The sequence below is a fragment of the Oncorhynchus clarkii genome, chromosome 5, assembly GCF_045791955.1.
Source record: "Oncorhynchus clarkii lewisi isolate Uvic-CL-2024 chromosome 5, UVic_Ocla_1.0, whole genome shotgun sequence".
In the NCBI taxonomy this organism is placed as follows: domain Eukaryota; kingdom Metazoa; phylum Chordata; class Actinopteri; order Salmoniformes; family Salmonidae; genus Oncorhynchus; species Oncorhynchus clarkii.
In genome coordinates this window covers 9,111,651-9,124,347 of record NC_092151.1, presented here as the reverse complement: position 1 = coordinate 9,124,347, position 12,697 = coordinate 9,111,651, and the positions used below count along the sequence as shown (strand labels likewise).

At 43.6% G+C, this 12,697-nt stretch overlaps 1 protein-coding gene across 1 annotated transcript in view; it reads right to left on the bottom strand.

The window, feature by feature from the left end:
- Window positions 1-12,697, bottom strand: part of LOC139408301 (AU RNA binding protein/enoyl-CoA hydratase) — a 48,814-nt gene that overhangs the window by 27,999 nt on the left and 8,118 nt on the right. Inside the window, exon 6 of the mRNA XM_071152018.1 lies at window positions 12,382-12,438. Within this exon, the coding sequence (XP_071008119.1) occupies window positions 12,382-12,438 (57 nt within the window). The remainder of the gene's footprint in view (window positions 1-12,381; window positions 12,439-12,697) is intronic.

Here is a 12,697-nt window from a genome sequence, read left to right as displayed (position 1 = left end):
GCAGGGACCGTGTGAGGCAGACCCTCTGCTGCTCTCTCCCTCCCTCCGTTGAGACTAATGCTGTGTTAAAAACAACTGGGAACTCGGAAATCTCTGACTTCCGACTTCAGTGCGTTCGAGACAACTGGGACCTCTGGAAGAAAAGAAAAATAGAGATCTGACTGGGAAAAATAGTTTTGAATGGTCATCCAACTCGGAAACTTTTTTTATATTTTTCTAGAGCTCTGACTTTCTGACCATAAGATCACTGACGTCATGTTTTGATCTTGTTTTGTCCGAATTCCTAGTTGTCTTGAAAGCACCATGACTATCAGATGCAGGTGCCATCAGGCCAGTAAAATAGAAAAGCTAATTATTTGCAAATTATTTCAATGTATGCTCAGCTGTACCTCACAAGTGCTACACCAACTGATATATTTTGTTATCAAAGCTAGCGTTTTAAAATATAATATCGCCTGAGAAGAAAGGAAAAGAGGCCAGGCATGTAGCCAATATGCTGTGGTAATGTACTAGGCCCACTGCATAAACCTCATTTTTATTAAGTTAATGTTACAAGTTTAAAAAAAGAATCTGAGCTGTAGATCTCAGCTTGCTTTTTCACTGAGAAAGTGATCCTGACTCAGAAAAGGTTGGTGACCACTGGACTAGCCTGTTGATTTTTGGCTTCTGTCACTCGCTGAGGAGAGAGAGCGGCATCAGTCAAAGGTCCCTTTGTTTTTAAGACATACAAAGCCCTCAGAAGACGGCAGTGAATGTGCTTGCTGGGTGCCAATGGAGTCAAAAGTCTAATGGATTCAAAAGTTAGCTATCTAACTGGTGGTTCTAACTGGTGATTCTAATCGGTGGTTCTAACTGGTGATTCTAATCTGTGGTTCTAACTGGTGATTATAATCTGTGGTTCTAACTGGTGGTTCTAATCGGTGGTTCTAACTGGTGATTCTAATCGGTGGTTCTAACTGGTGATTCTAATCGGTGGTTCTAACTGGTGATTCTAACTGGTGATTCTAACTAGTATTTCTAATTGGTGGTTCTAACTGGTGATTCTAATCGGTGGTTCTAACTGGTGATTCTAACTGGTGATTCTAACTGGTGATTCTAATCGGTGGTTCTAATCGGTGGTTCTAATCAGTGGTTCTAACTGGTGATTCTAATCGGTGGTTCTAACTGGTGATTCTAATCGGTGGTTCTAACTGGTGATTCTAATCGGTGGTTCTAACTGGTGATTCTAACTGGTGATTCTAATCGGTGGTTCTAATCGGTGGTTCTAACTGGTGATTCTAATCGGTGGTTCTAATAGGTGGTTCTAACCTAACTGGTGGTGGCCTCTGGGCCGGTGTTTTCTCATGTCCTAAATCTAGATCTGTGTGTCAGTGTATATCTTCTTCCGGAATTAAGCTTTACAGTCCGCTTGACTAAGAGATCCGTCAGCTGATTATAAATAGAGACTACAACTCGTTATTTTTTATAATAAAACACACAAAACAGAGAGCAATGAAAATAGCTCTAACTCATCTCGCATTCAAGTGTGCTCCATTTCCTTAGTGAGGAAGTAACTGGGCTACACTCTGACTGGGGCTACACTCTGACTGGGGCTACACTCTGACTGGGGCTACACTCTGACTGGGGCTACACTCTGACTGGGGCTACACTCTGACTGGGGCTACAATCTGACTGGGGCTACACTCTGACTGGGGCTACACTCTGACTGGGGCTACACTCTGACTGGGGCTACACTCTGACTGGGGCTACACTCTGACTGGGGCTACACTCTGACTGGGGCTACACTCTGACTGGGGCTACACTCTGACTGGGGCTACACTCTGACTGGGGCTACACTCTGACTGGGGCTAAAAATGAAGACACAAAATATGGTTACATCCTTAATGACTATTTACAGACAGCGCACACCCACAACCACCCACCCGCCCACACACCCACCCACACCAGGGTTTCCGTTAGCCGGTAATCAACGGCTTTTATCAACAACAAAAAAATCGGAAAACCTGTTTGAAACCTGAATGTCTTACTTCAGGTTTTACCTTGAAAATCCAACCATAGAAGCATTATAAAGACTTCAAAGTTTGGGGAAGCATATAATGTATTCTAGCTACTATTTCTAGCGATTTACGTGCCAGTTATGATTTTCATGTGCACATGTGGAACAGTTTAATTTCAATAATTATGTTTTTATTTCTCAAAATCACGTGGTTAATTATACTGTATAAATCTTAATGAAAACAATACAAATATAAAAGTAAAAACTCAACTAACTGGAGAGCACCAGCAAATGGACAGAGAGATACACCGTGATCATTGGCCTCTGCTATATGGACACAGTGATACACCGTCATCATTGGCCTCTACTATATGGACACAGTGATACACCGTCATCATTGGCCTCTACTATATGGACACAGTGATACACCGTGATCATTGGCCTCTGCTATATGGACACAGTGATACACCGTCATCATTGGCCTCTGCGATATGGACACAGTGATACACCGTCATCATTGGCCTCTACTATATGGACACAGTGATACACCGTGATCATTGGCCTCTGCTATATGGACACAGTGATACACCGTCATCATTGGCCTCTACTATATGGACACAGTGATACACCGTCATCATTGGCCTCTGCTATATGGACACAGAGATACACCATGATCATTGGCCTCTACTATATGGACACAGTGATACACCGTGATCATTGGCCTCTACTATATGGACACAGTGATACACCATGATCATTGGCCTCTGCTATATGGACACAGAGATACACCGTCATCATTGGCCTCTACTATATGGACACAGTGATACACCGTCATCATTGGCCTCTACTATATGGACACAGTGATACACCATGATCATTGACCTCTACTATATGGACACAGTGATACACCGTCATCATTGGCCTCTGCTATATGGACACAGTGATACACCGTGATCATTGGCCTCTGCTATATGGACACAGTGATACACCGTCATCATTGGCCTCTGCTATATGGACACAGTGATACACCGTCATCATTGGCCTCTGCTATATGGACACAGTGATACACCGTCATCATTGGCCTCTGCTATATGGACACAGTGATACACCGTCATCATTGGCCTCTGCTATATGGACACAGTGATACACCGTGATCATTGGCCTCTGCTATATGGACACAGTGATACACCGTCATCATTGGCCTCTACTATATGGACACAGAGATACACCGTGATCATTGGCCTCTACTATATGGACACAGAGATACACCGTGATCATTGGCCTCTGCTATATGGACACAGTGATACACCGTCATCATTGGCCTCTGCTATATGGACACAGTGATACACCGTGATCATTGGCCTCTACTATATGGACACAGTGATACACCGTCATCATTGGCCTCTGCTATATGGACACAGTGATACACCGTCATCATTGGCCTCTGCTATATGGACACAGTGATACACCGTCATCATTGGCCTCTGCTATATGGACACAGTGATACACCGTCATCATTGGCCTCTGCTATATGGACACAGTGATACACCATGATCATTGGCCTCTGCTATATGGACACAGTGATACACCGTGATCATTGGCCTCTGCTATATGGACACAGTGATACACAGTGATCATTGGCAGATAAATAGCCTAAACGAGCACATGGAACTCTGAGATGGCCAATGCAGCCGTTGACCTATAACTTCCATTGTCAACCAAGTAAAAAGACATAAAGCCGACAAATAAAAACAGTAGAAAATATACTGATTAAAATGCAGGTTCATTCAATCACATGAAGCTCTCTACAAGCCTGTCTGTCTGCCCTTCTATCTGTCTTGACTTGAGCTACTGCTAGTGAAGCGCAACATTGTATCAAATCAATCAACTGGATCCAGCCAAAAGCTGTCTCTAGCGAACTTGCAACATTGTATAAACTAGTCTATTCCAGAGGTATATTTGCCAGTGAGCTTAGGGACAGACAGCTATTTTTGAGCAAGGAAAATATATTTTAAGATGTTTCTACTGGATATATGGAATCATCAGATAATGATATTTTGCTCTTTCACACCGAGGCTTGGTGATTATCGAGGGGGAGATTGTTGAAAAGATTTTTCAAATAGGACTATTGTGAGGAACTATTAGGCTATCATTCGCAATAGATATACGTTGTTGACTTACTGTGTGAGGTGAAGGAAAAAAAATGACTGAGAAGCAGAGCTTATTAGTGGTGGACGAGGTGAGTTAAGACAATCAGACATCCCCCAATGGACACTTCCTTACATTTATGAGCAGCAGGTCAGGTAGGCTATGTCTATATGTGCTCAGGTGTGCACGCACCCTCAACTTTAACAGACAAACCTGACCCACGATCATTACACACAAGCCATAAGACTCCTGAACATATCGTCAAATGGTTATCCAGACAATTTGCATTTGAAAAAAAGTGAACTATTCAGACGGGCATGTATATGTGCTTTCTTGAGCAGGGGTGCGTGCACTTATTTCCCTAATCGATGTTACAGAAAGGCCATAAAGATCATCAAGGACAACAACCACCCGAGCCACTGCCTGTTCACCCCGCTATCATCCAGAAGGCGAGGTCAGTACAGGTGCATCAAAGCTGGGACCGAGAGACTGAAAAACAGCTTCTATCTCAAGGCCATCAGACTGTTAAACAGCCACCACTAACATTGAGTGGCTGCTGCCAACACACTGACTCAACTCCAGCCACTTTAATAATGGGAATTGATGGGAAATGATGTAAAATATATCACTAGCCACTTTAAACAATGCTACCTAATATAATGTTTATATACCCTACATTATTCATATCATATGTATACATACGTATGTGCTGTACTCTATATCATCTACTGTATTCTTATGTAATACATGTATCACTAGCCACTTTAACTATGCCGCTTTGTTTGCATGCTCATCTCATATGTATATACTGTACTCGATACCATCTACTGTATCTTGCCTATGCTGCTCTGTACCATAACTCATCCATATATCTTTATGTACATATTCTTTATCCCCTTACACTGTGTATAAGACAGTAGTTTTGGAATTGTTAGTTAGATTACTTGTTGGTTATTACTGCATTGTCGGAACTAGAAGCACAAGCATTTCGCTACACTCGCATTAACATCTGCTAAGCATGTGTATGTGACAAATAAAATTTGATTTGATTTGATTTAATTAAAATGCCAATAAATGTATAACATTTTTGACATGCGTTTTCTGGAGAGGGGATCAAATACTTTTCCCCCTCAATGTATGCATAGATGAAAACAACAGAGAGTAGCAGCGGTGAAAAGGGATGGGGGGGGGGCAATGCTAATAGTCTGGTTTGCCATTAGATGTTCAGGAGTCTTATGGCTTTGGGGTAGACGCTGTTTAGAGGCCTCTTGGACCTAGACTTGGCGCTCCGGTACCACTTGCCGTGCGGTAGCAGAGAGAACAGTCTATGACTAGAGTGGCTGGAGTCTTTGACAATTTTTTGGGCCTTCCTCTGATACCGCCTGGTATAGAGGTCCTAGATTCAGGAAGCTTGGCCCAAGTGATGTACTGGGCCATTCGCACTACCCTCTTTAGTGCCTTGTGGTTGGAGGCCGAGCAGTTGCCATACCAGGCAGTGATGCAACCGGTCAGGATGCTCTCGATGGTGCAGCTGTAGAACCTTTTGAGGATCTGAGGACCCATGCCAAATCTTTTCAGTCTCCTGAAGGGGAATAGGTTTTGTCGTGCCCTCTTCACGACTGTCTTGGTGTGCTTGGACCATGTTAGTTTGTTGGTAATGTGGACACCGAGGAACTTGAAACTCTCAACCTGCTCCACTGCAGCCCCGTCGATGAGATTGGGTCCATTTTTTCCTGTAGTCCACAATCATCTCCTTTGTCTTGATCACGTTGAGGGAGAGGTTGTTGTCCTGGCACCACATGGCCAGGTCTCTGACCTCCTCCCTATAGGCTGTCTCGTCATTGTCGGTGATCAGGCCTACCACTATTGTGTCATCTGCAAATTTAATGATGTTGTTGGAGTTGTGCCTGGCCGTGTAGTCAAGAGTGAACAGGGAGTACACGAGGGGACTGAGCACGCACCCCTGAGGGGCCCCAGTGTTGAGGATCAGTGTGGCGGATGTGTTGTTACCTACCCTTACCACCTGGGGGCGGCCCATCAGGAAGTCCAGGATTCAGTTGCAGAGGGAGGTGTTTAGTCCCAGGGTTGTTAGCTTATTGACGAGCTTTGAGGGCAATATGGTGTTGAACGCTGAGCTGTAGTTAATGAATAGCATTCTCACATACAGTGGGGAGAACAAGAATTTGATAACCTGCAAAATCCGCAGTGTTTCCTACTTACAAAGCATGTAGAGGTCTGTCATTTTTATCATAGGTACACTTCAACTGTGAGAGACGGAATCTAAAACAAAAATCCAGAAAATCACATTGTAGGATTTTTAAGTAATTCATTTGCATTTTATTGCATGACATGAGTATTTGATCACCTACCACACAGCAAGAATTCCGGCTCTCACAGACCTGTTAAGAAGCCCTCCTGTTCTCCACTCATTACCTGTGTTAACTGCACCTGTTAGAACTCGTTACCTGTATAAAAGACACCTGTCCACACACTCAATCAAACAGACTCCAACCTCTCCACAATGGCCAAGACCAGAGAGCTGTGTAAGGACATCAGGGATAAAACTGTAGACCTGCACAAGGCTGAGATGGACTACAGGACAATAGGCAAGCAGCTTGGTGAGAAGGCAACAACTGTTGGCGCAATTATTAGAAAATGGAAGAAGTTCAAGATGACGGTCAATCACCCTCGATCTGTGGCTCCATGCAAGATCTCATCTCGTGGGGCATCAATGATCAGGAGGAAGGTGAGGGATCAGCCCAGAACTACACGGCAGGACCTGGTCAATGACCTGAAGAGAGCCTGGACCACAGTATCAAAGAAAACCATTAGTAACACACTACGCCATCATGGATTAAAATCCTACAGCGCACGCAAGGTCCCCCTGCTCAAGCCAGTGCATGTCCAGGCCCGTCTGAAGTTTGCCAATGACCATCTGGATGATCCAGAGGAGGAATAGGAGACGGTCATGTAGTCTGATGAGACAAAAATATAGCTTTTTGTTCTAAACTCCACTCGCCGTGTTTGGAGGAAGAAGAAGGATGAGTACTACCCCAAGAACACCATCCCAACCGTGAAGCATGGAGGTGGAAACATCATTCTTTGGGGAGGCTTTTCTGCAAAAGGGACAGGACGACTGCACCGTATTGAGGGGAGGATGGATGGGGCCATGTATCGCGAGATCTTGGCCAACAACCTCCTTCCCTCAGTAAGAGCATTGAAGATGGGTCGTGGCTGGGTCTTCCAGCATGACAATGACCCGAAACACACAGCCAGGGCAACTAAGGAGTGGCTCCGTAAGAAGCATCTCAAGGTCCTGGAGTGGCCTAGTCAGTCTCCAGACCTGAACCCAATTAGAAAATCTTTGGAGGGAGCTGAAAGTCTGTATTGCCCAGCGACAGCCCCGAAACCTGAAGGATCTGGAGAAGGTCTGTATGGAGGAGTGGGCCATAATCCCTGCTGCAGTGTATGCAAACCTGGTCAAGAACTACAGGAAACGTATGATCTCTGTAATTGCAAACAAAGGTTTCTGTACCAAATATTAAGTTCTGCTTTTCTGATGTATCAAATACTTATGTCATGCAATAAAATGCTAATTATTTACTTAAAAATCATACAATGTGATTTTCTGGATTTTTGTTTTAGATTCCGTCTCTCACAGTTGAAGTGTACCTATGAGGGAGATTTTCCTCTCTGTTACGTAAGGTTCACATCAGGTGCAGTGTTTAGAATGTTGTTATCTCGTAAAACTACATTTTGGCAAACGTTTTAAAATGATGTTTTATTTGATTACAGGAGTTGCATGGTATGTTAAGATGAATGCTAAATATTTACGCACCGGTACATTTCTGAAAATGGCCAGTAAATTAAAATCTTCCCCCACATTTTTCTCATGGAAATTCTCACACAACACACAGACAGACAGCTCAAACACAAAGAGAGACAGCGCACACCCAGACGGACAGGTTGGAGGGCCAGTGGTCAGACATAGGGGGCCAGACATTTCCGTGGGTAACTGCAACAGCCCTTCAGATAGACGCCGCTTAATAACAGGCCAGTGAGTAAATGTCTTCCAGGGCACAGGACGACACGCCTGCCAGACAAAAACTGTATCCTGCTGACGTCTCCCCTGCCACCCCACCCCCACATTTCCAGGGAGTGCGGCGGCAGCGGTGAATAAATCTCCAAAGACTTGGACGGGTGCCAAGGATTTGGTGACCTATTTTCAACCAGGTGGAGCGCTCTCTCTCTCTCTGTCTGTCTCTCTCTCTCCCCCCCCCTCTCTCTCTCTTCCCCCCCCCTCTCTCCCCCTCTCTCTCTCTCCCCCTCTCTCTTCCCCCCCTCTCTCTCCCCCTCTCTTCCCCCCCTCTCTCTCCCCCTCTCTCTCTTCCCCCCCTCTCTCTCCCCCTCTCTCTCTCTCCCCCTCTCTCTTCCCCCCCTCTCTCTCTCCCCCTCTCTCTCTCTCTCTCTCTCCCCCCTCTCTCTCTCTCTCCCCCTCTCTCTCTCTCTCCCCCTCTCTCTCTCTCTTCCCCCCCCTCTCTCTCTCTTCCCCCCCCCCTCTCTCTCTCTTCCCCCCCTCTCTCTCTCTCCCCCCCCCTCTCTCTCTCTCTCCCCCCCTCTCTCTCTCTCTTCCCCCCCCTCTCTCTATCTTCCCCCCTCTCTCTCTCTCTCCCCCCCCCCTCTCTCTCTCTCTCTCCCCCCCTCTCTCTCTCTCTTCCCCCCCTCTCTCTCTCTCTCTCTCTCTCTTTCCCTCTCTCTCTCTCCCCTCCTCTCTCTCTCTCTCCCCCTCTCCGGCCTAGATAAGAATATCTCGCTCTCAAATTTCAATAGAGACCGAACAGATTTAAAAATAAATAAATAAAGGCATTTGGGTGCATTAGTGAAACCTCATTAGAAGACAGGCAGTCTTCTCTGATCCGCTGCTTGGTCACGGGTCTATTCAGCTGTTGTAGTGAAGCTTTGGGCCCGTATAAAATCTATGTTGCGGAAAACACGAACGGAATCACAGAATCCAGACATTAAAATGGAATTCAACAATTTTCAAAAATGTGTTGATATCAACAAAATGTATTGAATTTAGTAGGAACTCAACTAAATGTATTGAACTTCATAGACAATTATTTAATTTGGCCAAGTTAATCATAAGACATGAACAAATTTGCATCAGTGATTGGTATTTTCCTGCAACTTTCTTAAAGGGCACAGGAATTCCCGTCAGTGTGTGTTGCGAGGCGCAGGTATGTCTAGTCTACACTTTGTGTAGCCATTAGCGATAATGCTAACGATAACTGTCTGCTAGTAGATGGAAAGGCTTTCCCAAAAACCTTTTCAATTAAATGTTAACTACAAAGTAGCCTATGCCTTACCTTGCAGAATTAAATTATGAGTATTGGCATCCTCCCAGTGGACATTTGTTTTGCAAACTCTGCAATCCCATGAGCACTAAAGAAACACCACCAAAACAATGGTTGGTCTGCACTTGCATTAAAAAGGTAACTACCCCCCAAAATTCAGAGAAAATGTACTTGATACGATTGTGATGTGTTGTTATCTCACCTAGCAATTTTAAAATGAATGCACTAATTGTAAAATCACTCTGGATGTATGCATAAGAGCCTCTGCTAAATTACTAAAATGTTTTAAAAAATCTACATTTCTTAGATTTTTTCCCCGGAGTTAAAAAAAGTGGTCTACTGAAGTGGGTTAATGTTGTGGACTTAAAACATACATTTTTGTTGCTTTTCTATTTCAAAAAGTGTGATTTTGAAAGCAAAAATCTGGAGAAAAAAAATCGAAAACTGAAACCTGGGAAAAACAAAATGGAAAAAACTAAATTTGTGAAAATGTTGGTGGTGAATAATAAAATGACTGCTTTTACAGGGCTCTAGAATCTCCTTCAGCCTGATGGAGTGGGAGGGGAGGATAGTGTTGAATAATGTCCCAATTATCTCTCCTTCCTCCATAAGTGTGCACTTGTTCCATTCCCTTCACTGAATTGAAAGGAAATGATGTGTCAGAAATACGGTGGAAACACTCCCACTAGCCTCTGGCTACACCAATCCAACGCAAGTGCACACTTCAGGAGAAAGGAGATATTATTGGGACACACCCTTGGACTGACTTCCTTCAGTTTCTCAGCTGTGGATACTGGAGAACCTCAAGAGCTCTTTGTTGCTCTTAATTTAGAGGACCTTTCACCCCCCCCACACTCCAAAAAAGAATCCCCAAATAATCCTTAGAACATTATTTTTAAGGGGAAGTGATATGTAAAATGTTAAACGATGCCCAGCGAGAAGGCAGAGGTTATTTACACAAGATTTAAGTAAATAGTGCAACAATGAGATGCAAATCACCAGCTGTCTTCCTAAAGTTCATTTGGGTTTGAATCCGTCAACATCAAATCTGTTATTTTGGGAAACATTTGATGCTGCAAGAGCTTATCCGTGGACACGATTGATACTGTAATGAAAACAAATCACAAGTAAAACTTCAATGATACATTTTAGAACCATTGACAGTTCATTAGGTCAATCCTCAATAGTCAAATTTGACTTTAAAAATAATGAAACGTGTGACAACAGTGGCTGTCAAATATCCCACAAAAATAAAAAGTGTGAGGAGAGGATCAGCAGAGAGAGAAATTGTTTTTCAGAGAGGCAGCCAGCGAAATGTCAAGAGCTAAATCCCTTAGGCCTTGCGAGAGACGAAGACAAAGGGCACCTGAATCCCTGGATGAGACTGAACAGAGACGGACAAAGGTCTGACATCAACCCTGATGAATCGTACAGCAATGGGCTGGTGGTGCCTCAGAAATGACTGACATACTCTATGTAATGTAGAACACCTGTCAGAACACCTGTCAGAACACCTGTCAGAACACCTGTCAGAACAGAATTCACACCGACAGACAAATGTACATCTCTGTGACAGATAGGTCCAACATGGTGCCTTTGTCTTTTGTCTTTTAAAAAAAAAAACACATTGATGAGTTAACTATTAATCTGAGAATAAAAAGGGACTTCTATAAAAACAAGAAAGATAGAAACAGGTCAAGCCTCTCGCTCAATAGTAGAACGAGGATCATTCAGTCGACTTTCGTACTGGTCCTAGACTACGGCGACATCATCTATATGAACGCAGCTGTCACTTCATTAAAGCCGTTAGATGCAGTCTACCATAGAGAACTACGTTTCATTATGCTCGACAGGTTTAGCAGTCTACACATCTTCAGAATTCTCTCCATTCCCCTTTGGGTGGCTGTGCAGCTAATAGCTATAAACAGACACAAGACCTCTGTTGATGCCTCTCTACTCTTAAGACTGGAGAGAAGTAAGCTGGTTTTATTAAACAATCATTGGAGGGGGTTCAACACCAGTGTAGCTCAATCAGACATGGATTGACCTAGTTCCCTACTGTGACCTCCCTTATAACTACTCATCAATTCATGTTGCAAATATGACACAATTATATTGGTTAAGTGATGTCCAAAGAGTTTGGGTAGCATACTGTATGTGCCATAAAAACTGTTGAGGAATATGTGCTAGAATGAGTCAGTGTAAGCTTCTCCTAATAAAAGGCTGACCCACAGCAGGTCAAGGTTGTGTACATTTGTAGGCGAACAAATGAGAAGTGTGTTCCTTCCTGGTTACAATTGATGATAAAAGGCAGGAAACAAACAGGCATTTTTCCACATACATGGCTAGGACACAAGGATACATCTCTCTCCCGTGCTTACGAAGCAGCTTTTCTTTTAGGTTAGACAGAGACACAGACACTGTCTTAAGCTTTGATTTTCTTGCCACATTAAACAATTCTGCAACCAAAATATATCTCTGTGTACATTGTCATGCGCTGCACCATTTTATCCAAATTGACCCAGTCAACCTCATATCTGGTCAACATTTGAGAGTTGGTACACCAGGGATACTAAATAAAGAACCCTCAGGGATTCTGGGAAAGAAAAAGGCCATGTGGCCCATCGACGTAGGACGTGTTAACAGCCAAGAGAGAGAATGTCGCCTGGACAAATGCCGCAATTTATTTCAAACAACAACATGCACTTGAGATTGACATTTCTTAGAAATACAAAACTGTGTAATTTAGAAAGTGGTTGTATATTCACCATATCGCTTGTGATCAAATTTGAAAGGTAAGCATTTTTGGTTTGATTGTCAATTTCACGAATTGTAGTCTTAGCACACAAAGGCACAACAGCACTCTAGGAAATTAAACCTTACCTGCTCCTGGAATGATGGCGAGTTTGGTTTCAGTCAGGCCGAGCTTTGCATTGTTAGCTACAGAAAAAGGGAAATGTGACAGAGTCAGAATATCTGGAATCAATCAGTTCTAGACAAACATCTTTGATCCATTTCCTTTCAATAGAAAGGGAATTCCAGCATCGGCTCAGAGCAAACTAACAAATCCAATATGTCTTGGCTTGAATATGTATATTTAGAGGGACTTATCCTTAAGCAATAAGGCCTGAGGGGGTGTGGTATATGGCCAAAATACCACGGCTAAGGGCTGTTCTTCGGCGCTACGCAACGCGTGGTA